The following is a 26,082-nucleotide window of genomic DNA, read 5'->3' as shown; positions in this document are numbered from 1 at the left end:
AGATTAGTAGACTAAAAATGAGGAACATTTGCATCCCTTCCCCATTCCTATTAAGAGGATATCTGGCAATAACGACAATATTCACTAGCTGCAGATGGACTGCTGCACCAGTGAGTAATCAAGGGCAGGATAACTCTGCTTGGTATGATTCTCACATCTGAGGCATTCTTTACATTATCCAGAGCTTTAATCATGCAGTCACTTTATCTGTTCTGAGTTTAGGATCAACGAGAAAAGATCAAGTTCATCCAATTTTGTAGGAATCTATATTAATAATAAAAAAACACTATCTTAAGATATAATGCTTTCAGATCAAAAGTAAACCTAGACTTAAAGAGAAATTGGCATGCTTACCCAAATGTATATAGGTAGTGGTTTTAAAATGATAAGTACCCAATACCATTTGTCTTGATTGAATCCTGCCTGAAGCAAATCCAAAACTCCTGTGCTATTACCGACAGCCACTCTAATGAAAAAGAACACAATTGCATAATGTGTTTTATATATAAATAATACTGATCAACATATAGTTATATTCAGTTTTATTACATAAGAGTAAATAAAAGCATAGAAATAAACTACCACCTTTAAATATCAATGCCTAAGCAATTATTTTCTGTAATCTAGATATTAGGTGAAAAGCAAATATACCAAAATGAACACGTTCAAACTGTACCTTGTACCTGGTGAATTCAATTTGCTGTTCAGTGCAGAGACAAGCTACACACAAAATACTACCCAAAGTCATAATAAAAAGATCATTGACAGTGTTGCTGAAATTTCTATAGGCATTTGAAGAATAAGGGGAGTTAACATCCTACACTCATAGGATTAACATTACACTCAGCTTAGTATGTTAATAATGTAAAAACAGTAATATTTGTGTAGATGATTAAATTCAGGATACTAACCAGGGTTTTTTTGACTGCCATGGGTTAATTTTCTGTTTTTATAAGGGTTTAATAAAGCCTTAAGGAGTAAGCTAGATATTTGGCGTTTTATAGCCCATGGTTGTAGTCCGAGGAAAATGGTACCCCTCACTTGCGGCCTCCACTTGCCAAGTTTTATTACTCTAGGGTTAATGTGTGTGTGTACAATGACTTAAAACTGTGATTATCTCTATTTTTAATGGTTTAAAAAAAAAAAATTACTGTTATTTATTACATTTGTCAAAGTTCGGCAGTGAAATATTCAGTGCTTGGGTGTAATGGGCAAGACAACGCTGTTTATGTAGTGGACCGAATGGACACTACACTTTCTACTACCCTGAAGATGAAGTTATTCTCATTACAATGTGCCACTCCTTGCCAAAATGTTTAAGACTGACTCAGGTTAACTGCAGGTGTCAGACTTTTTATTAAGTAGCCAGGTGAGTTCTAGTCTGCAATAACTAAGTACACAAACAATAACCAGTCAATGTGTGAACAAAGTATTTTTAATTTCGAAATTGTGATGTAAAGAGTATTTCTCATGTAAATAGACTGATAAAAAAAATCTTTGTCTCTGGAAAAGTGCAATCGTAAGATTTCTAGCAACAAACACCACAAGTCATTGTCAAAATTACAATTCAGTTTTTATTGTGTTTATTGGTTTGAATATTGTGTTTATTTGTAGGCATTGGCCTGCTTTTTTATTTAAGTTTTAACAAACTGGTTATACAGTGCAGTGAGGAAACCTTCAGTAGGCACAGTGATGGTTTTTGCATGATGGTCATGTGATGTTGGCATTTCTTTTTCACCTCTAAGGGTAATTGAATGTCCTATAAACTTGGCTAAAACAGCCTGTAAAAGAGCTTTGAAAGCACTAATCATGCTGCTGTTAGCATTTTCTGTAGTTTTGCTACGTTCTGCAGTAGTAATGTCATCCCAAGAGTGCAAACCATTGCTGTAATAAATAGTCACATTGAACAAGGTGCAAGCCATGCCCTCCTGGAAACCTGCCAAGTTTTATTGCATTACAGTATGGCACATATAAGCACTCTGGCATATCAAGTGATTTAACACACCCTGTACTATGTAAAAGAAACAAACAAAGGCCTCAGGTGGGCACAACAGCTCTCAAGCCCATATCCAAATATACTTGACAATACCTGAATGTTTGAGAGAACAAAAAACTACTTTGGTGTGTGTGTGTGTGTGTGTGTGCGTGTGTGTGTGTATATATATATATATATATATATATATATATATATATATATATATATGTGTGTGTGTGTGTGTGTGTGTGTGTGTGTGTGTTATATGTATATATATATATATATATATATATATATATATATATATATATATATATATATATATATATATATATATATATATATATACACAATGTTGCATATTTATAAAAGAAGTCGAAAGAACTCCAGTATACTATATTATTTGTTTGACAGATGTTGTGTTTTTAGGGTATAATTGTGATAGCAACGTTTTAGTTTCGTAAATGTGAAAAAACTACTTTTGTATTTACTGTTTTTGGATAACCTAGCAATGTCATTTGAAATAGATTCGAAGGTTAAAGGAGCAAGTAAAAGTGAATCCAGGCCTGGTGTTTGAGGGACTAGGGACCATTAATGGCTGCAGAACAGTGGTAATGTGTGCCCTTACTTTGTGACACATTACAGAACAGGCTGCTAATGGGGAAACTAAACTATTTTTCATGGGCCGAGTATGAATTGCATATAAATGGTGGCATCTACAACCAAGCTTATTCATTTCACTTCTATCCTAGCATTCTTTAAAGGTAACATGTATGACTACGATTGGTGGGAGATAAAGGCAAATTAAGTACACTTGGTTAACCTATAGAATGGCCCTGCTATTCAAGTCACATTGGTAATTGCTGTCCTACAGTAGCCCTAAGTAGCTAAAATGCCAAACCACCAGTAAGATGCACTGTAAGATGCTGTCTATTAGAAGATGCATAGACTGTGAAAGTATAATTTTTCTAATTTGTTGAGCGTGTGCATTTTAAACACATTGTGACTGTCTGGTTAAATGCATGCAGGGTTCTTGCACATCCTGGGAAATACAAGAATACCACATGCAAATGAGGAATGGCCATGTATAGTCATTGGTTATTCATGTGGTAGACGGGTGTATTCACAGTTATATGAAGAATGTTATTCAAAAATCGACTGTATCTGATGTGTTTTTATACAGATTTTCATTACACTTTTGTAGGTTGTCATTAAAGGAACCAACAACATTTTAAAACATATCATATCAACAAAGCCTTTAAAAAATAAAAGAATAAACTGAAAGGTGTTGTTAACCTTACTGGGCAGGTATTTCTGTACTGGAATAAAATTGGAACCAAATAGTTATCTGACTAAGTGTTAATGAAGTGCATCATGCAAATTCTAATTTATATAAAGAAAAAAAAAAGTCTGGACTTGTTTCACAAGATGCTGTGGGAACCCTGTCAGTAGTGGATCTATTTTCTACATGTCAGCTTTATAAAAAGGTACCACGATTATTTCCTTTGATGTAGAAACTGAGTGGAATACCTTCTTATATTGTATTAAATGATATTCTGGTGAGTGGACTAGTGCAATTAAAAATGACAATAATGATGATACTAATAGTCTATAAAACTAAAATAACACAACAAAAAATATGGTAGGGTCCTGACATGCAAACAACATGTTGTCACTGGTTTGCCTTTCACTTTCACATAATTGTTAGTTACAGATCTGTTCCCTTTCATCTAAACCAGTAGAGCTCATTTCTGGTTCTTCCATTCTGACTCTGGTCCTTGTTCCAATAAGGAATTACTGAATTGAACGCTAAGGCTCAGTTACAATTAAATGCCCATTTGGAGCCAGACTCTGGACTGCTCAATTCAATAACAGACAAGCTGAAACAAGGTCCTGGACTGGTATGGACAGACAAAAAAATTTGCACGGGAACCATTGAACTCTACTATGAGATGCTTGTAGAATGAAGACTTGTGATGTGTATATTTTTAGGGGAAATGTAGAAAAAAATTAGATATGCCAAAACCGGAATGTCATGGATTTGTAGTGGAAAGAGAAATGAATGTGATTGTGCGTCAAACATCTTGGTGTGAATAGTAACTCAAGAGTTCTAATTCCATTTAGTTTCTTACTATCCTTCTTTGCTGTTATGTCTAAAATGTTTGTGATGTTAATCTGGAGCAAAAAATGATCCGTAATATAATAATGTTAATAGTTTTCTGATCTGTTTTTAATTACAGGTGTACTTTTCCGTTGTGTCTTTAGAGAGAGACACGCATGGAAGATAAACTATACCTGAAAAAGGATAAATTCCAAGAAAAGCATTTCTGCCCAAATCTATTTCTAGGCATTTAGTTAAAGTCCAGTATCTTTTGTTATTGTTTGGGAACCATGTTATTATATTTAGGTTTGATTTGGTTTGTTTTTTCTTCTTCTATGTAGCAAACGTCTCAAGTGAACCTAGACTAAGATTTGTTTTATGAAAGTTTTATTTCAAATGACACGTAAAACCAATGTAGGCGTACGCCAAAACAGTTTCTACAAGACTGAGTGGGCCTTATTCACAAAACTGGAAGGACTATTTTAAGAAATGTTTTTAAAATATATACACTACCAGTCAAAGGTTTTAGAACACCCCCATTTTTCCAGTTTTTATTGAAATTTAAGCAGTTCATGTCCAGTGAATAACCTAAAATGGTACAAAGGTAAGCGGTAAACTGCCAGAGGTTAAAAAAAAAAGTTTAGGTTACCAAAAACTGAAAAATAATGTACATTTCAGAGTTATACAAAAAGGCCTTTTTCAGGGAACGAGTAATGGGTTAACAACTTATAGCTGTTCTGCAGCAATGGAAGTAAATTAAGTCTTGAAAGTTGATGCTAACAATTCCTACAGGTGTCCCAACTTTTCCTGATTACTTACAAACCCTCTGTCTGTATACAAGCAGTGTTGGAACAGACTGCATTACTACACCCTCTTAAGCATAATTTGGACAGTATTGTACTGCAGGAGGTAGTATATTGCTATCGTAATGGCGAGAAAAAGGCAATTAATAAAGGAAGACAGACAGACCATTATAACCCTTAAAAGTGTAGGTCTTTCCTTTAGAGAAATTGTAAAGAAAGCCAAGGTGTCAGTGAGTACAGTTTCCTATACCATCAAAAGGCACTTGGAAAATGGAGGAAACTCTGACAGGAAGAGGTCAACAGCTTGCGTGATAGGCGGCTCACAGTACAACAGCTTCAAGCACAGCTTAACACTGGTCAAAGTAAGCAAGTCTCAAGACTGAAGGCTGGAAGAAGGTTTATGGACCGATGAATCAAAATTTGAAATCTTTGGTTCATCACGCAGGATTTTTGTATGCCATCGAGTAGGCGAAAGGATAGTTCCTTGGTGTGTGACACCAACTGTCAAACATGGATGAGGAAGCGTGATGGTCTGGGGCTCTTGCTGGATCCAGAGTCAGCAACTTGCACAGAGTGAGTGGCACCCTGAACCAAAACAGCTACCACAGCATTTTGCAGCGCCATGCAATACCCTCTGGTATACGTCTTGTTGGTCAGGGGTTCATCCTACAGCAAAATAATGACCCAAATCATACCTCCAGGCTATGTCAGAACTACCTTAGAAGAAAAGAACAAGACGGTAGGCTTCAAATCATAAAATGGCCTGCACAGTCTCCAGACTTAAACCCCATTGAGCTGGTTTGGGATGAACTGGACAGAAGGGTGAAAGCAAAGCAACCAACAAGCAACACATTTGTGGGAATGTCTGCAACAATGTTGGGAAGAACTTTCCGCAATATTAGATTTCCATTGTAGAAAGAATGCCACGAGTGTGTTCGGCTGTTATATCTACAAAAGGTAGATACTTTGATGAGTCAAAAATTTTGATTAAATTTTGTTAAACAAAACGATTCCATGATTTTTTTTTTATCTCCAATTGTTTATTTGTTCTATGTTTTAATTTCAGAGTACACTGAGACATTAAACTGTGTAAATTTCAATAAAAACTGGAAAAATGGAGGTGTTCTAAAACTTCTGACTGGTAGTGTAAGCTCATTCTGATTTAAATCAACCTTACTGTTTATGAAACCTTTTTTGGGGAGAAGTTAGAAGTGTTTAACTTTTTTAAAGTGCTCTTCAACATGAGAGGATGTTTATAAACACTCTTTAAAAAACATTTAAAACAGTCCTTACATTTTGTAAATAAGGCCCAGAAAGTCAATTTCCCTGTCAATTTATAACACGTTAACCAACTATTAAGACCATTTTACCTTTGGCGATTGGAATGAAGGGATTACGTTTTACCTAGGTAACATTGGTAGTATATTGTATACCTGAAAAAATGAATGGAAACAAATGTTTCCAATGTATTTTCTTCAATAAAGTCTTTATGATTAAAACATTGTCTTCTGTGCTAACTTTGCTTAGTTTGTCTCCTTGGTCCACCCCATAAAGTTTTAAGAGTGGATGTACTTTGTATTTCTGGATTGTTAATAAATAACATTGCTGCTGGTGTCTCCTGTTCTTATCCAGTCACCTTTAGATCCTGAAATAAGCCAGACAATTACAGGTTATTAAAGAGGAATCATTTTCAGCATCCATGCTTTTCACACGAAAACAGTTACACAATTTATGTCACATTAAAAGCATTACAGTGAGAACTAAGGTTTAAACAACAATTTAACAAAGAAATATTAGTACATACTGACAGTACAACAAGGGATAGCACAATACATGAATAGATATTAAAGAGTATTGTTACTTAGCCTGGAAAGCAGATATTTTCAGCATTCTGTTACCTTGTGTTTCTCCGAGTGTCAGGGCCCCTGACCTAGATGGATAGATACTGAGAGCTGAGGGATCCAGGTGCAGTCTTGTAGTTTCTTTGAATCTGAGCGAGCAGGGATCAGAAGAGGAGATCAGGGGGGCTCAGCAGATCCAATGGGCTCAGCAGAGCGGTCCGGGGATGAGAGGGGCTTAGAGGAGCGGTCAGGGCAAGGAGCTAATATTTACAATCAGCTTTTGTACTTTTCAAACAAAGATTATTTGAATTTCCCGCTGCATACTCAGATTGGCTAATTTGTGGCTGAATGGGCTTGAACTTTATTGCTGCCCCCTTCCTCTTGTCTGATTAGTTCATTATCCTAATCTGGAAAGTGGAAACTTTTAAAACGTGCAGAACTTTTGCTAAATCCGATTTTTTTCTGAATTCCTGTTATTTTTACCAAATAACTAGAAATTACATTTCTTTAGACACCACATATGTCAGGTTTTTGTTTCCTGAGTCCCTGATGCATTTAAGGTGTTAGATTGATCGTTGTCGCTAGGCTAAGCTAGACAAATTAGATTAAAGTTAATTCAATTTAGCTTTCTGTTAAATTATACAATATTCACAACATTTGCAATATATTTCTGATGACAAAGACTGTATGACTTACAGTACATTTTTTTTCAAAATGTTGATGCAAAAAGTATTGTGGTTTTTAAGTTATTCTTAAACTGGTAAATGTGTAGTTACAGTACACAGTGTTCTTGACTGGATATGATGTTTCCTGTGTTGAATAATACAATTTGTTTTGTGTTACTTTTTTGTGTCTGGTAAACATGTAACAACTTTTTCTATAGGGTAGGGCTTTATGACCATGTTGAAGCTTCCATCTGTTTACTAGGTCATTGGTTTGGTCTCATAGCAACAGACAAACTACAGTACTTCAAACTGCAGCTACCTTGGGTAGGTATCCATGTAATGCTCTGATTTCTTTCCTTACTTATTGTATTTATATAAGTTACCATAGTAGACTAATACAAAACAGTGATGGTTCCATTACTGTCATTTTAAAACATGAGAGTGCTCACTAGGATTCTCAGAAGATATTTGAATTAGGTTCGTTAAGATGTCTATTTGTAATGTGTTTACCAGAGCTGTCTTAGTTAATTCATGGAAATATCATGGAAAAGATTTGTTCTACAGTGCATCTTTGGCCAGAAGCGTACTGCTATTTTGAGCAACTATTATAATGTGACCTAAAACGCATTAAAAAGAAGGAACAAAATTGAATATCTTGTATACACAATAGTCATTTAAATAGTGTTTTTTAAAGTATGTGTTTATGAATAAAACAGAGAAACTGATCAATAACTGAGAATCTAGTGTTGGGTGTTACGCAAAGAAGGCAACTGTAGAACACAACTAAAACATTTTACAAAAAGATTGGATAACACAGTATAGTACAAAAAAAAGATGACCCTGTGTTTGAGGACAAGACAAGAGTGGTCGAGTAGGAAGTGATTGTCTGTGCACATCTTCATCATTTGGCTGCACACTTCTACTGAAATATTTTTGATGCTTAGTTGCAATCCTGGATTATCAAGTTTGGTTTCTTAGCAACATAACATTAAACAGTTCGGTGTTATATACAAAAGAGCACCTTTGTGATGAGTTTTTAATTTCTTTTAACCCTAGCATTTCGACTGTTGATATTGAGGTCCAGTCAGCCTAAATAGTTCCTCTGCTAATGTTTCACAATCAACATGGCATCCATTCAACAACGAAGGTGTGTTTTTAGTCTGTGTAAACCATACTGTTTTTTTCTATTGCTTGTATACTGTAAAATTATATGTGATGTTGTGAAATCTACAATCATGCAGTAGCAAATGTGTTATTTCAGTATAAAACTTGAAACAGTGGGCCCACCAATGCCTTAAAAGTGATGGTTGGTTGCTCTTCAGTGCTCTCTCCCTGCTATGAGGCTTATTAAAGGAGTTTATCGATGTGCATGTGGTGCTGGCGTGTGTGCTAAACTTGGTAGGAGTTGTGCCTGCTTTACTCACAACATAAAAGAAATAGCTTTTATATCCATTTGTCTCTTGCATTACAATCTTACACAGAAATAGGATTTCTGCTGTAAGAAATTCAATTACATGTTTTATATTCCTATTACAGCTAGCTGCTACGGTGGTTGGTTTTTATGCAGTGCACTTTTTATATATTTTTGCATAACAGACAACTGGCAGATTGTAAAACATAAAAATGACACTCTCCAATGCAACTAATAGGAACATAAAATGTGTATAGACACCAAATCCGTGTGAGATAATATCGCTAAGCAACAAGAAGAGAGACACTGGCTCTAAAAGGCATTGGAACACCCTGCTAGATGTTTGTTTTTCACAAAGCAGCAGAAGTGTTACAAGATTTTTTGAAGTTAATGTATGTTGATAAAAAAAGAAAAAAAAAGCTATTATAAATATATTCAATATATTATTGTGTTTAAATACAAGTTGTGCTTTTAGATTGTTTTGCTGGGATGAAATGACCAAGGAAGTAGAGCAGGAAAACATCCTGGAGTGCAAGACAAGCAAATTAAGAACTTTCTTTAACTTAGTGAAGTAGCAGTTGTTTAAAAATGAACATTTATGTTTGCTATAACTTCATAATAAAAGTGCATGCCAGGCAAGCTTTATTAAATTATTTTGTTAGCTACAACCACTTTAATAAATATTGCCTGTAATTATTAAGGAATAGTCAGATATTGCTCTAGAACACTATATATAGTATATACTGTACCTTTAAGAAGCATTACTCTACAACCATGTCTACCTTGTTGATATTGTATTCATGTAGACCTCTTAGGCATGCAGGTACATTAAGGCCTTATGTCAAAAAACATTGATTTATGGAGGGAGTGACTATTTGGGAAACCAAGTTATGTTTCTATGTCTTCTGTAAAGCTTAAAAGAACCTAAATGCCATATTCTGAAACGCTTAGTGTTCACTTAAGTGTGACAAGTTAATGGTGCTGTTTCTGATTATGGCCTTTTTTTCAATTAGACATAAGTTTTGGCTCGTGCATTTATCAGTTTAGTTATTTAGTATATTTATCCAGTAATTGTGTCTCCCATGAAGTACATGGCTCCGGGTTGCATGACTAGTCCTACACTTGCGCCTCCTTGATGGACACTGATCACTAAGGTGCCTTCTTGGTTGCCTGTTGTGGCATGCACCCATTTTAAAATGGGTCTCACTTAAAAAAACAACTTTGACTCAATGTTTTATTGTTATTGGCCTTAGGAAATACATTCAACCTTTCAACAACAAAGAGATTTCAGAAGCTCCAAAACCTATTGCAAGTTATTTGGTTGGAAAATTGCTTCAGAAAGAACTCAAAATACACCATGGTCATTTTGCTGCTGAGTCAATGAAACAAAGCTATGCAGATATATTAAATAAAGGTTAGTGACACTGCTTATCTAATCTATCTCTTTCCTATTAATTTTACAATTGTACCCAAAAGTACTGAAATGGACAGTGTTGTAGGGGGACAGGTACACTCTGGTATTATTCCTGGAACCAATAATATCTGCCAATCTCCCTATTTAAACCCCAAGTCATGCCCTTGTTCTCTGTCTTGCATTTTACATTTTCCACCTTCCTCCCCTCCTCTTCCACTCCTCTGCAACTGCTGCTCCACCTCTGCAACAGTCTCCCTCTGGGGGTAAGTGAAGCTCACTTCCCAACCTTAGGCATGCTGGCCTCGTCCTCCACCAAGAAGGTTCTCAGCGAGCCAGAGGGGACCCCCGGCCAAATCTAACCTAACTCTCTCTCGGCTTCCCATTCTCTACCCTCGGGGGAAGTAACGGTAATGGTTGCTTCCCAGCCTTGGAGCCCGAGCAGTTCGGTTTCACATCTGCGAGGGACGCTCTCCGCGGGCCAAGAGGAAACACTGTACTCTTCTTCTTAAGTCACAAAGCACTTCTCTCAAATTCTCAATTCCCAAGGTTCTTCTTTGTTCCTGTCCCGTGAATTGTTATTATTAGTTTATTTGGCAGTCGTCTTTATCCAAGGTGAGTTACAGGTGTTACAGGGCAGTACAAGGTTACAGTGTAAAAACAATATTTAAATACAGTGTAGATAACAATAAGTGCACATGCTACTAGAATACAATATGAGATAAGTAGTAACAATGGATTTGTATCTACAATGACATAACAGTAGTGCCTTCTATACTGTTTCTTAGTATCTGTTGAGGCTACAGGGGTGCAATGATATATGCATAATAAGTTGCTCTTCAATTGTAAACTGCAATCTGTTAGTGTTTATAAACTGGCATGGCATGGAAACAGTTAGTGGGTAGATATTGTTTTGAAGCTGCTGATCATCCAACAGAACATCTTTTCCCTTGCAGATAGAAAGACAGAGTCTTCAAGCCCAAAGCAGAGGCTGATTGATGACATCTTAGCCAGGCGCAGCATTCAGCAGTTTGATAAGGAAATACAAGATAGTAACAATGAAAGGTTGGTAATGCATAGAAGGATCTATTATAATGATCTAAACAGCAGCAGATAGTAAGCCGGCTCAATCACTGACTCCTTTCCACTGTATTTGTATTATTTTTATTATTAAGGATGTCAATAAATCACCCTGGAAGGAAAGTGCCAGCTGTATTAATAATAAAAAGCGGCTATAATTCGACCCTACTGTTGTTTAGAGCAGTAAAATACCAGGATGTTCAATTATGAAACAAAAAACTGTTCTTATCACCTGGTGGTTAAAATGAGTCACATTTCTCCCTCTCCTCCATGTCATGGAACCAGTTACCTCAGGATTTACAGCACAGATTCAACCATCTATTTTTTTTTTTTTTTTTTTTTTGTGACACAAAGCCTAGCAGAGAAATACAATGATAGAGCATGCAGGCATCACTCAGCAAAAAGAGAAGATACCAGAGCTAACAAATTAAGTTTTGAAACTTTGGGAGAAGGGACACGTCACTCTTCTAATTAACCAGTAACATATCACTATAACCCAGCTGCCCACCTTTCATTACATTCATATGTACTCACAACCCTCTGCCTGCCTCATCTCCATCTTTGTTGATCTCTTGGCCAGTCCATGTAAGATAAATTATCAACCTTCTTACATGCATTTCTGATTCACTCCGTTGTCCCGAATGACTGAATTTAATTGGGAAATGTTTTTCAACTTTCACTTGCATTTTGCCCACTCAAATTGTTAGTGATATATCACTTTACAAAGCCACTTTTATAGTTTATTTAACCTCAGTCAAGGCGTGACACACTGTCATTGATGGTTGTTCTAATAGTCTTCATTATATCCTTTTTTATTTTATTTTTTATACAATTGCTTTGTTGGTAGAGGCTATGTGTGTGTGTGTGTGTGTGTGTGTGTGTGTGTGTGTGTGTGTGTGTGTGTGTGTGTGTGTGTGTGTGTGTATAACTAGGAGCGAATTAAAAAAATATGAATACTGTATTAAACAACTAGAAATAATTAGGTGAACTCAACATTTCAGTACTTAATTTGAGCTTGTTTGTTATAAAGCTGTCAAGTTAAAATAAAATGTTCCATTCCAGGATACTCAAGGAAGAGGAAGACCGTATCAAGAGAGAGCTTTGGGCACTTAATTTACAGAAGAATCATCATGGTGAGTGAGAATAGTCAGCTTAATGTAGAAGGTGTAATAAATAGACATCTCAGCATACTGAATCGAATGGAAAGGCAGTGGCTGGATGCAAATCGCAAACCATGTGGTTCAAAGACATAACATTCAATTAAAGGGCTCTGCAGTCGAGAGGTAAGCATGTGTCTCATGCTGATGTCAGTATTATTAAGTTATCAGCCTCCAGGAGGAGATTGATTGCAATCTCCTCCTGTTTAATCAAAGCTCTTCCTCCTGTTTTAAGCTCTGTTATGTTAATAAGTGCTCACTGGATCAAATCATATTAGAGTGGCTTCTTGTGCACTCTTTGATGTGTTCGACTCACAAGAAAAGCTCATACAAAACTGCACACTTCAGTTTTGATAATTTTTGGCTCTCCATGTGATCCCAGAAAAAAAAAAAAAAAAGCACTTTAAACTCATTGCTCCCCTGCCAAAAATGTGTTCTTTTCTACAGCCCTGGCTTTTGTATAAATCTATTTTGGGTATGCTGTTCCCTTTCAAATTAATTTTATTATTTTAAATACAATTCTGTCACTGTTAACAGTAAGCAGTTTTAAATTATTCCAGGCACCCAACACCAGAAAATGTTGCCTTGTATACTGTTATCGCTTTCATAAATTCTTTAGAGTACTGTATACATTCCTTTCTGACTCCTAGTAAAAGCCCTTGTGCTGTAACACTAACCAGTCCCCTCTTTTTTGAACAGAATTTATTGTGCCTCCACACCCAGGCAATGACCATGATCTTCAGACTCGTATACAACAGCGAATGGAGAGTCTACCAGCCATGGAGGCCAGAGTAAAAAAAATTAGGTGCTTCTTACACTCTCACATAATTCAATCAATCATCAGGTCATCATCATTGTGGTCATCAGTTTAAAAGATGTGTTAGCTTATCATTAATTAAAGTTGATGAATGTGTCTGGGTTCCTTTCAGTGGCTAAGGCTAACAGGTTTAACAGTTTAGACATGTTGGACGTTATTCAAAATACAAAAAATTGGCAGCCATTAGGTGGCCAGTGAATATAGGCCATAAATCACAGCTGGAGCCATCAATAGAAATCTTCCCATATATGAAGAATGACTATGTTGACAGCTATTGAGATGCACACTATATTCATATCTGCTGCATATGTAAACTATCTAACTACAAAGCCATCAACTGGACACTGTTGAAAACATATTTTAAAATGGACTATAATATTTTAATAAATACTGTGTATTTGTAACTCTCTAATATCTATATAATACAATTAAACTTTAATATTTTTAAAATAAATGTATTGGTGTACTGTAAATTAAGTTTTGGATTTTCTGGGGCTTTTTTTAAGAGAAGAACTTGAGAGGGAGAAATTGGCTGAAACAACTGTACCAACCCAAACAAGTCACATCAAAACGGTTAGTTTGTCTCATGGAAGACATTGCTGAATTAAAATATAACTAGGAGATTGTTACGAATTTGTAATTTACATGATTATAAATTATTTAATTTTGATGTGTTTTTACAGACATCTATGATTTATTCACAGTAGGGTTTTAATCTTTCCCTGATTCACGTTCCTCAGGTTCATCGACTATTCAATGAGGTGGTGGATGAGATAATGGATGACAATTTTTCCTTGTCACAACGGGCAGATCACTTCACCGAGTATCCTTTGGTCTTGTGCTCATTACCCAATATATTATATCACTATTGTTAGTGTTTAAAAATTAATGTACATGGCTCACTTTGTCTTTTTTAATTACTATTTTATCATTAAAACTCACCTAGCCTTTTCTCAGGCTTGACACTGAAAGCTAAAAAAATAGAATGTACAAGTGTATATATACATTTCTCTTTCAATCGGTTAGTTATCTTATAATTGATTTAAATCAAGCTTGAATTACTTAGTTTAATAGTATGGCTGGCTTATGTATAATGAATTTAAAACATAGGGCAAATAGGGCAAAATGCATAATATTATCTGGTTTTCTGGGCCGTTATTCTCATTTTGATTTACAACATAGCAAATACACATTTTCATAACCAAGGCAACATGAAAAAATGATAAAGGATGACTGTCAATAATTGCTGGGCAAACACGTATAATAATAATTTAAAAAAAATACAAAAAAAACAGTAATCAAAATGTAGCTCATTAAACGCTTTTTCTTGTACTGGCAGTGGAGGTACCTGCCTGCCACGCACAGCGATGTGTTCCATGACTTCCACGCTCTGTCCGGAAGATTTGTCCTTGACTGTGTGCTTCTACCCAGGCAGCACTCTTGGAAACAAAAGCAGCAGGTTGATAGGGTGATGGAGGAGGTCCTAACAGATCGGGTCATCAGCCTCATTATGGAGCAGATTGTCTTGGAGGTCAGTAAGTGCTTTATAGGACAGAATGATGGATACCCCCACTTAAAAGTAAACATTTAAGTGCTATAGGAATGCAATAAGTGATATGTCTATAATCACTGCAATGAAACGTATGGATTCCTTTGCCATTCCTTTGTACAGTACCATTCGCTATACTGTAAATAATAAGATAAAGCTAAACTGTGCTTTTGCTAAAAAAATGTTAAAAAAAAAAAAAGATCCTTGTGGCAAAGTGCTTTTCCATTGGTAGCCTTTGTTTTTAGAAGATAATATGTAGCTATGGCTTTGAACAGACAATATCTCTCAATTAATGTACTGTGTCAGTAACCTTTAAAGAGGAAGTTAGTAGGAGTAGAAAAACACATCATTTTATTTAGCCAGGTTCTTATTTAAACATACCTTTTTCTAAATCTTCTTGTCACCCTCTTTGTACAGGGCTGCCTGGTACAACACATGGTTAAATAAAATGCTGTATTTTTCTACTCCTACCTATTTGATCTTGAACCTACCAAGTATTTGACTAAGGCATTGGATAACTCCAAATTAAATGTTACCATGGCCACACTATTGATAAAGGTTAGCGAAATCAACCTGTTTATGGGAAATTTCTGCTGTGAAAGGTAGGGGTTTATTATGTCTGACATTTGCCTTAGCTTGCTTTCTACAAATTAATTCAAAGTGATTTAAACTGAATACTGTATCTGTCATCTTGTTTTTTCCTGAACTATTGAAGCAGTGTGAGATGACTCATTGTATAAAAAAATTATCTTAACAATCATCAAGCATTAGAAATCTCATTTAACAGCAGTACCTCAGTTATTTTTACATGAGATCTAGACCAATTCGAAACACTATTGCAGAATTTTAGAAATACTATATTCTTCAGAGTACAAAGTGCATTATATACTGGTTTTGCATTCCTAGTATCCTACATAGCATGCTATAGTGTCTTTTCTAACATACTATACAAGATGTGTTTGTTTTAGAAGAGGTGCACATTACAGTTTACAGGATATAACCCAAAGGCTATTCAATCATTAGCTTTTTACTGTGCACGGGGTGCATAATATCCTTTGAACATTACAGTAGTAGTTTATGCCTCCAGCTTTGTAACAGTGCCTTTTTTGTGGCTGTCAGTTACCCTCTGTACTCAAGGATGGAATGGTTTTCCTTTATATGGTTCTGTGACAGAGTTACTGGCTCTTATGCCCAATTGTTCTTTGTATCCCGGTCCTCGTGACTCAGGAAACGGAGGCTGGAACATGCATCCTACAAAAGTGATCCTGTCATTTTCGCACTGCGGAAACCACAGCAAGGCCACAAGACCTATAGTACTGGAGGACAACACAGACCTGAATGTTCCACTGCAGAACCACTGGCGCCCTATCTGCCACAGGGGTCGCTGATGCGCGGTGAACCCTGCCGACCTAAACCCTCCCTACCCAGGGCGGCGCTCGACCAATTGCGCATCGCCCCCTAGGAACCCCCGGTCATAATCGGTGACATAGCCTGAATTTGAATATATATATACACACACACACACACACACACAGTGCCTATAGAAAGTCTACACCCCCTTTCAAAATTGTCACCTTTTGTTGCCTTGTGTCCACCCCCTTCGTAATAGCAATCCTAAATTAGCTCAGGTGTAACCGGACGCCTTCAAAATCACACACCAAGTTAAGTGGCCTCCACCCATGTTAAATTGTAGTGATTCACATGATTTCAGGATAAATTCAGCAGTTCCTGTAGGTTCCCTCTGCTGGGTAGTGCATTTCAAAACAAAGACTCAACCATGAGCACCAAGGTGCTTTCAAAAGAACTCTGGGACAAAGTTGTTGAAAGGCACAGATCAGGGGATGGGTATAAAAAAAATATCAAAGGCCTTGAATATCCCTTGGGGAGCACGGTCAAGACGATTATTAAGAAGTGGAAGGTGTATGGCAACACCAAGACCCCGCCTAGATCAGGCCGTCCCTCCAAAAGATACAAAACTTAAATAAATATGTAAACATATTATTCTAACAATCTATTTGGACATGTAACATATGTTTGCTATGACAATTCAAACTAAATATCGATGTTTACCTCTGCAGTAGGATCACAGTGATCCTGGTATTTTGGATCAAAGTAATCCTGATCGCCTTTAAATTCTGAAAAACCCAATTGCAACATTTAAATTGTGATTAAAAGTGTGATCGGATTACCAAAACAAAATCCATATCACAGTAATCCCGTTCGCATTTTGGTGTTTTGAAAAACCCAATTGCACAATATGATCCAGATCAAAACGTGGAAATCCGATCCGATTGCTTTTTCAGATGTTACAGCGTCACTCACTAGATTTACTCAACAGCATTCTTGTTTGTTATTATCATCTATCCTATAGATAACAACTTAATACCTTTTATTTTTTTGTTTCATATACCCAAAGTACCAGCATTTTTTTCTGGTTGGTTGTTTCTGTAATTGCTTGATAATATATCTACAATGTAGGACCATGTATCAGTTTGGCTCAGATGTGCACAATACTTTACAATTTTCTTTTTTTTTTATTTAGTCGTTGCCAATTATTTTTGTATTTTCATCCAATTTGAAATGCCCAATTATTATTCAGACTCAGCTCACCGCCGCCACCCCTGCGCTGACTCGGGAGCGGTGAAGATGAACACACGCTGTCCTAAGAATCGTATGCCGTCAGCCGCCCGTTTCTTTACACACAGCGAACTCACCACACAGCCACCCAGGAGCTACAGCGTAGGAGGACAATGCATTAACATTCATATAGCCTAGCCTCTTAACTCCAAAAGAAAGTACATAGCCAGTTTCCCCCAACATATGTACGAGCACCACTGTATTTCCATTGCTCTGAATATGCATTTACAGCTGGGCATAGTCAAGGAACGGGAGGTATGCGTTTTATGGTTTTAAACGTTTATATTTGATATACTGTGGTGAATCTTAATCCTGACAGTTTTTTAAGAAATTAATCCTGCTGGTGCAATGTGGACCCATAAAAACAGGGTTATTATTTTAGGGGGTGGGGCATTAGGATCTGCTGTAGCTTAGATCATTAAAATGAACCCCATGATTCTGTATAATAACAAAGTATATTTTCTGGCAGTTTTTGAAATGACATCTCTTTGCCTGACATATATTCCTGTAGGATCAGAGTATACTGCTGTGTAACAATGTATTCCACTGAAGTGTTCACCCTGTTAGGCTTTTATGATGTATTATGGCATGGTTAGCAGCAATACGAAGTGGCGCCTAAATAATTGATCCTATATGAATTGAATCTGTCATAAATTGTTACACAGGTTTGGAATGTACAAGTCAAAAGGGCACCATAAAGCCCCCTCCAGTGTATCCAAAGGGTCAGGAATTGTTACAATTAGGCACAATAACATTCCAGGAATTGAGAAGCCCTTTTTTATTGCATAACCATGTGCAGTGGTCTACTTCCATTTGCAAGAGGTTACTTCTTAGAAATAAGAACTGTTTACTTTCAAGCTGATTTGTAACCTTCAGCCATATCATGTGACATACTGAATCAAAAGAAACCAACTGGTTTGTCTGCCTACATTCTAACTTGTGTTATTGTCATTACAGTTTCTGAAACTTCACTGTGATTTTACCACATTTCCTGTGTTTACCAAGCTTAATATTATGCTTCATGTGCCTACACAGCTTTTACCATATGCATACTCTTCCAGCTTGTATTTCTCACGCATTAGCTCTAGCATTTTATTTGCCATCCATTAGCCATGGTTTTGCTCTGATTTTCTAGACTTTATAGTGATATTATATGTACAGAACAGATTGCCGTAGCATATCCCTACTAGGTGGTTTCAGTAAACTATGTATTACAAGAGAGCTCTGTTTTAGATGCTACATGTACCTCTATTACATTTGATGGAATCGTGCTGGTAATAGAGATAGTTGCTGGCAGTTAAATCAAGACCATTTTTTTCACTCTGTGGAATCCTCAGTCTGACAACAAATTAGGGCTTAATGCCTGATTGGATAGGAACACATAGGGAAAATTAATTTGTCATGAATGTCTCTGGCCAGTGGAGACTCGGATACCAGTCACTGTTTGGTCTACAGCCAGCTAGGGATCTGATGTATGCAATCCAACTAATGCTAATTGTTTTCAGTTTCCTTTTATAAACCAACTGGATATAGAAATGGTACAATTAAAGGAATACTTTATAGCCTCTGATTTGCTTTATTTCTTACCAGTTTTAATGTCAGATTATGTGTGTTCAACCATTCTCTGTAGTTGTTGCTTGGGTCAGATAAATCCTTTTTCTCCAACTAAAATTCGTAAGTGAGGTGGTTTCAAAAATAACCACTAGTGGTGTGCAGCTGTAATTTTCTACAAACAGTCAAAGGTAGAGAACACACATAATAGGATATTCAATTTAAGACATCATGAACATAGGTGGTAGTTGGTATAAGTATTCTATTAATGTGTGCCAAAGTAAAAAAGTTTAGCTCCTGAAAATATTCCTTACTAAATTTGAGGGCAGTTCAAAGATGCTATCTTCCAATATATTTTACTCGTTTTAGCAACACTTAAGGGTGGGTTCAACATATATAAAAAAAAATCCAGAGCCACTTTGTAACCTGTTCTGTTTCCCTATTATATGGCTATATTCAATTAATCTTTCAGACGTGGACTGCTACTGGTATAGTGCACCTATGGAAAGTTTGGTTTAATATTACCAAATGGGCAGGCTGCAATATTTTATGATTGAATACACCCCTTAACCATAAGTATAGCTTGTGTTCAGGGAAGTGAGACACTGAGTAGATTGTATGTTTCAAAAAATGCATAAGCGAAGAGTCCCCTCTAGTTTAAACAGAAAAATTAAATATAAAAGAATGAAGCTTCCATAGCAGTTAATTTGTTGATACTGTAATGTTGCTGGTTTCCAGGATGAATTGAGTCAGACAAGGTAGTTAGTTTAAAGGCTTCAGCCCATATTTATTTAAACAGCAAAATAAATAAGCAAGGGAAGGATACTGGGAGCAAACACAAAATAAAGTGGCGATTTGATATTTCTAACTTTTCATTCTTTTCCTTTTCCTCGTTACTCTTATCTCTCACTTTCCTCACTCGCTATCCTGTCTTGTTTATATATATATGTATATATAAATGTAGTCGTCGCCAATGGTTTTTACCCCGGTTTTCTCCCAAATTTGGAATGCCCAATTATTTCTTAACCTGGTTCACCGCTGCAACCCCCTGGCGACTCTGGAAACACGTGTCCTCCGAAATGTGTTCCTACTAATCCGTCATTTTTCACAGTACGGATTCACAGTGAAGCCATCAGGTTGTGCTAGAGTTCTCCTGTGTGGTCTTTAGAGTTACGAGGTCTGGACGTCAGAGAGATTAGTCCGGTGTTCCCAGGCGACCACGTTGTCACTTTGCCTATAGTGCCAGAGGACAACACAGATCTCAATGGCTCCAGACCTGCAGGCGCTCTATCAGCCACAAGGGTCGCTGGTGCACAGTGAAGTGTGGATTGCCCTGCCTGCCTAAGCCCTCACTACCAAATGTGAGCTGCCCTCTAGGCAGTCCCAGTCGCAGTCGGCAATGACATAGCCTGGATTCATACCTGTGATCTCCAGGCTATAGGGGAGGATTGCTATCCTGTCACTTCCACCGTTTGCGGCAAGAGCGGGGGTTGAGAGCAATGTGCCCCCTATTTATGCCCTTGCTCGACCCCTCCTCCCCTCCAATCACTCGCATCCCTTCCTCCCTACACCCCGCCTCCCACTCCTAGCATGCACTCAAGTCATTTACCCCCAACCACGTTTCCCCTACTCCTCAACCACTCACACAAGTTAACCACTGAGGGACCCCCACCCTCCCAGGGATCGTCACAATGCATTTAGCAAAGGCTAGATCTTGCAAATGCACTTAAGAGCGAAGCTGCATAACAGCCTATAATAAATACTACATTCCAAAAGTGTTACAGACATTTCAAATGGATAAATATATAAAGATGTTATATAGCTTTCCAAGTAATTTAGTTACTTATATTTATTAGTTGTTTTCTGAAGGCTTGCAGGTGTTTGTGTCAGAAATAAAGCAAATGGATAGCATGCAATCAAACCTGGGTAACACATGCTTGCTAACTAATAAATTTAACAGAACACAAACATATTAAAATTGTAGGTCTTATTGCCTTGAGTGTTTTAATAATTACTTGCATGCAGAAAAAAAGTTTTTAATATTCCTATTTGTACATGATATTTTTTTCAACCAGAATCCTCTAAAAAAAAGTTTTTTTGTCAGTTTATCAAACATTTAAATGACCAATTTACCCTTTACAAGTCAGTGTCATATCTCTGATATTTAGGAGATATGAAAATATGTTTTTATTTAAGTCTATTATACTGTTGAAACTCTGTAGTTTAATTCTTTCATTATGGCCATTCACAGGTGATGATACATACGTTTGTCAGGAATTTACGCAATGTGTCATTAGACTTGACTTAAGTCTGGAGCTCACCACTCAAAGACAATTCTTTCGAAGTGCTTTTCAACATACCCTAGAGCAAGAAGCCTGGTTTCGAGATGCAGGCAGAAGTGCTCAATCCCATCATACACACTTTGTTTTGTCAGCCATCTAAACCACAATTGTGTGCATCCGTATCCAGCGGCTGACCTGACAGAAAGCATGAATTCAATTTTTAAATCAGCGACACATTTTAACATACTGCAGAAAGACAGTACTGTCTGTTCCTAAGTAAAGGGAATGTGTCATTGTCATAGATTGTGCCGACTCACCCAGCCTGAATGAACATGAGACTCAATAAGACTTCCCATCATCAAAAAACGTCAAAACGCATTCTGAACATCTTGGGAAGTTAGTGCTTGCCTGCTTCCCTTCTCCCCTGGGTATCCACTGGGTTAAAGCAGACCACCGCATGGTGACTGGCTGAATTGTGTCTGGAACATTAATGACGAACTGTACCCATTCTCAAAGTGTTATTTTTAGTCTCCCTATACACTCAGCACCAATTGTTTTGCTTTGATAACATTTTAAGGTTTTATTGTAAATCTGGGTTTAGTTTTGTGTCATTTGTAAATTGTAATTTTAACTTTCATTAAAAAGTCTGTTTTAAAAAATACTTTAAAAAAAAACAGCAGTCAGTACATTGAAGCACCTATATGGGGTTCTTAGAAGAGCTGTCAGAATCCTTTCTTGAAGGTAATTGTTGATGTTGGTTGTCACACGTCACTTGTTTTGAAATGACCTGAACAAATTATGTTATATGACCTTGCTGCAAAGGGGCTGGTTCTTAATCTTTGCAGATGCTTTTGCTCACATGTAACTGCTTTTCTGCTTTGAAGTTACATCATGCAGTTTTAAATTAGTATGAAAGTTTTTTTCTGCACAATTTTCCATTGTACAAGGGTAATGTGACTTTCCAAGAGTTTCCCTAGTAGTACACATGCTTCTCAAAAGTTGACAAGTAGAACAGTTTGTATTTTATTTTGTACTCTATCCTGGAAATGCTTTTACTAACCACATCATTTTTTTTTTTTCATTTAAGTCTACCTTGCAGTTTTCGAAAGAAATTGCTCATGCATTATATAATGTGAACAAAATGTGTCAAGCCTTATCCTTTGATGTCATTTTGAATTCTGCTCAGGTAAGCTTGGCACTGAAGTCCATGTTAGATTAACAAATTATCAAAGTTTGAAAAAGTAAAACTGGATAGAAAATAAGTGGTTACCCTGAAGGTCTACTTTGTTATTTCATAGGACACTGGGCTAAACTTTTTCAATAGGAAATTTCAAGTTTTGGTAATTTAGGCAAAATACTTAAGTTGTGCAAGACAAGTGGTGGCATTAGTAGTTATGGTTACGATAACTGTTTTATTCACCAACACTTTTGAAGTGAATCCTAATTTTCCTTCAATGCTTCCCCCTGGCATAATTGTATTCTGAAATTGTGGCCAATTGAGCATTACTAGATCAACAAAGCCTTTTAAGAGAACATAAGCAGTTGATTTATGAAACAATCTGGTGTGGAAAATGTAATATACTTTAGTCACATGGGGGTGATTAGAAAGCAGATGATGTCACATGACCCGAGACCAATCAACCTCCATGTTTTAGAACTTCATTGGATGCCTTGAATTCATTGGATTTCATTGAAATGTTTGAAGTCTCACTTTTCATATATTGTTTCAGCCGATCTGAATGAGATCAGTCGATTCAATGGGACGTTATCAAGCAACAAGTATCCCATACGAATGGGCCAGTAGGTACCTACTAGCTTACTAACCTCTACCTCTACTCCCTACTCTACCTGGTGGGAGGCTAGTAGGTACCTACTGACCTATTCCTATGGGCTGATTTTTGCTTGATAACTTCCCATTGAATCGCTTAATCTCAATCGGATCAGGTGATTGTTTTGTTCAGGTTGCTGTGTTCATCTATACGAATATGGGGCTGGGATTTTGAAAAGTCTAAGCTATTTTGAAGATATTCTCAAATCTGTAAATGTTTCTTTAAAAAAAAAAAAAAAAACTTTGATATATTTAAGTGCACATTTAAAATACAAATCTGTCTTTTATCCAATAACAGAGATTATTTTGACTCTATATAAACCATAAATTTAGGGAAATATAGTCTTTTAACCTATTTTTATCTTTTGAATGTTCTGTAGTGACGGGACATTTGATGCTTCTAAAAGGGCTAGTGTGGTTCTTCACAGAAGGATGCCCCCCCCCCCCCCCATTTAGTTTGTTTATTGCTGCCCCACAATTTTTTTAAACATTGTGGAGGGTAATTCTTACAGATGGTCCTCATTTTATACAACACCCTCAATTTGTGGGAGCTTTCCTGTAGCGTAATTTAACATTAGTATAGTTTTCTTTTTTTTTTTTGTAAAACAGAAATCAGCAATATTTATATAAAAAGCAACCTTGTTATACAAGAGCCCCAATACAACATCATTTGCATAGACGTTAAGGGGCGGGGGTGAACCACGCATAGTTTTAAATTGGTATTACAAAGCCCCCCCCCGCCCCCAAAAAAAAAAACACAGATTAAGTTATACTTTACCTTCTGATCCACTAGGAAGCTGGCAAAGCTAAAAAAGACCCTGGAAAGGATCAGTCTGGAAAGCCAGCTGAAGACTTGGTCCACATTCTGCTGCAACAACAGAGAGATAGGCAGCGACACAGGTACTGGTGAATCTCAGGGGAGAAGTGATGCATAGTTCACCCCTAAGTCTCTTTTAGTCGCTATGAATAAAAGGGCCCGCTAGATGACTAAACAATAATAATAATGATATAACAAAGTAGTAAACAATAAGTATATCAGACTAACAGTATTCGGATATAAGATTTAAATCAGCCCATACTACAGTATCTGCCAAATCTAAGAATGCTGATTCAGTGAGTTTAATACCTATTGGGTGATTTAATAAATATTAAACCTGCTAATAACTAAAATATTGCTAATCAAAGACATACTGTTTTTATAATAATTGACTATATTTGTTTTAGACTCCTTCCTCATAGGTAGTTTATAGTTCTGCACTAGGCATTTCTAGAGAATGAACCTGAACAGTAACCAGGAGATTGAGATGTGTAGCGTAAAGCCACATTGTACTCTCTGCTCAGGCATTACTACATCAGCATTTCTTGTCATAACTCCCCACCCCCCAGCAGATGGCACAGACATAGTCTATGATTTTAATGATATTCTACATTACAATTCTATTATTATCTGTTATTCAAGTACATTTGTAGACCACTGTAGCCTGGGTTAAAAGGTTTGTACACTGTTTGGTGTTTGCATTATTGTGTGGGCTTTCCTGTAGCGTAATTTAACTTTCTGTTATGACAAGTGCTTTTTCTATGAGCTTCATTTGGGAAATGTCTATAGAACTGACAAGCTAAATTCCTCTCTTGTTACAGAATGTATTTTTTTCTTATTTGGCCTATTCTGCTTTTGTAAGTTTGTTAAATTAGCCTATTAACCCTGATGTTCTTTTACTAATGTGATCTATATCTTCCTTTCCCTTCCCCTGCAATATTAAATGTTAATAATTGTTCAATTCTGCTGGTAACAAGCATGTCGTCAGATTTATTGAGCTTTTGTTAACAGTATTGTTATGAATATAGAAAAATGTTTTAGAGGAAAGTTACTTAATTAGATTTTAATGCAGTACTACCCTTTACATACGACAAAAGCGTTGAAGAAAGAAAATGTGTTTTTTTCTATACGTGGAAAAAAATACGAAATAGCAATCATTATGAAATAGAAATGAATTGAGAATTTACGCTGGTATTTCATCTAAAACACTGTTCATTTATGGTCACTAACATAAGCGCACATGGGTAATTGTATTGCCAATTTATTTTTGTTCTGCTCCCACACAGAAAAGAAACGTGGAGCCACACCCAAAAGGAGAAATTTACAAAAGAGGCCAAGCTCTGAAGTGGACAAGCTAATTCTGAGTGACAGTGAATCTCCACAGCCAGTGACAGCCGAGGATTCCAATAAATGTGGATCATCCCATGACTTTTATAACTTTCTCAGTACTGCTGCCAGCTATTTACTACATACTGTTGGAAATGTCTTAAATGTAACTGTCCTTGTTACCCCATTTGAGTTGTGGAGATCTCCCATCAGAACTTTATATTACAGCACACCAGTGTAAATACAGTACATTTGACTAAATTAACATTTTTATCTGAAATGTGTGGGTAGGTTGATCCCCCTGGCTTCCTTATTATTAAATTATACTATTACTCCTTTTAGAAACAGAAATGAAATATATTCATCTTCATACTTTTCCTCGTTCCCATCTTGGGCTATGAAACCCCCCACCAGGCACCAATGGCTGGTTTCAAAGAAACTTGTTATCACTAATCTTGGACTAACTAAATGTTATTTTAGGTAAAGTAACCTAAGGCTAATCAGTGTCTGTAAAACCAGTTTAATTACTAAGCCAAAGTGCATAGATAACTAGTTTAGCTGTGCCTCATTAAGATCCTGGAACCTGAAAGACTCAACTGCTTGGCAACAGAAGTCTTACCTTTAAGCGTTTTAACCAAGGATGGTAAAATTCAGTACCTGGAATACGAATTCAGAACCTATAACAGTAATGATTTAAAAATAGGCGAAGGTTGTGTCTAGTTAACTTCAGTTTAACCTTCACAGAGAGTGGTTAAGAAAATTTCCCAAAATTAATTGTAGGTTTATATCTGTAATTAGTTTAGTATCAAAGATTAAAAGTAGTGCTGTCTA

At 36.5% G+C, this 26,082-nt stretch overlaps 1 protein-coding gene across 1 annotated transcript in view; it reads left to right on the top strand.

Annotated features, from left to right (window-relative positions):
- The first annotated feature begins 7,687 nt into the window (after positions 1–7,687).
- LOC121319953 overlaps positions 7,688–26,082 on the top strand; it is an 18,581-nt gene continuing 186 nt past the window's right edge. Inside the window, exons 1-12 of the mRNA XM_041257957.1 lie at positions 7,688–7,709; positions 8,442–8,532; positions 10,050–10,210; positions 11,164–11,272; positions 12,350–12,420; positions 13,144–13,249; positions 13,768–13,834; positions 14,002–14,084; positions 14,693–14,792; positions 22,368–22,466; positions 23,902–24,008; positions 25,212–26,082. The exon at positions 25,212–26,082 is cut by the window's right edge and continues 186 nt beyond it. Of these exons, the coding sequence (XP_041113891.1) occupies positions 8,510–8,532; positions 10,050–10,210; positions 11,164–11,272; positions 12,350–12,420; positions 13,144–13,249; positions 13,768–13,834; positions 14,002–14,084; positions 14,693–14,792; positions 22,368–22,466; positions 23,902–24,008; positions 25,212–25,269 (984 nt within the window). The 5' untranslated portion in view covers positions 7,688–7,709; positions 8,442–8,509 and the 3' untranslated portion in view covers positions 25,270–26,082. The remainder of the gene's footprint in view (positions 7,710–8,441; positions 8,533–10,049; positions 10,211–11,163; positions 11,273–12,349; positions 12,421–13,143; positions 13,250–13,767; positions 13,835–14,001; positions 14,085–14,692; positions 14,793–22,367; positions 22,467–23,901; positions 24,009–25,211) is intronic.

The sequence above is a fragment of the Polyodon spathula genome, chromosome 1 (genome assembly GCF_017654505.1).
Source record: "Polyodon spathula isolate WHYD16114869_AA chromosome 1, ASM1765450v1, whole genome shotgun sequence".
Taxonomy (NCBI): Eukaryota; Metazoa; Chordata; class Actinopteri; order Acipenseriformes; family Polyodontidae; genus Polyodon; species Polyodon spathula.
This window is presented reverse-complemented; position numbering and strand designations above follow the sequence as displayed.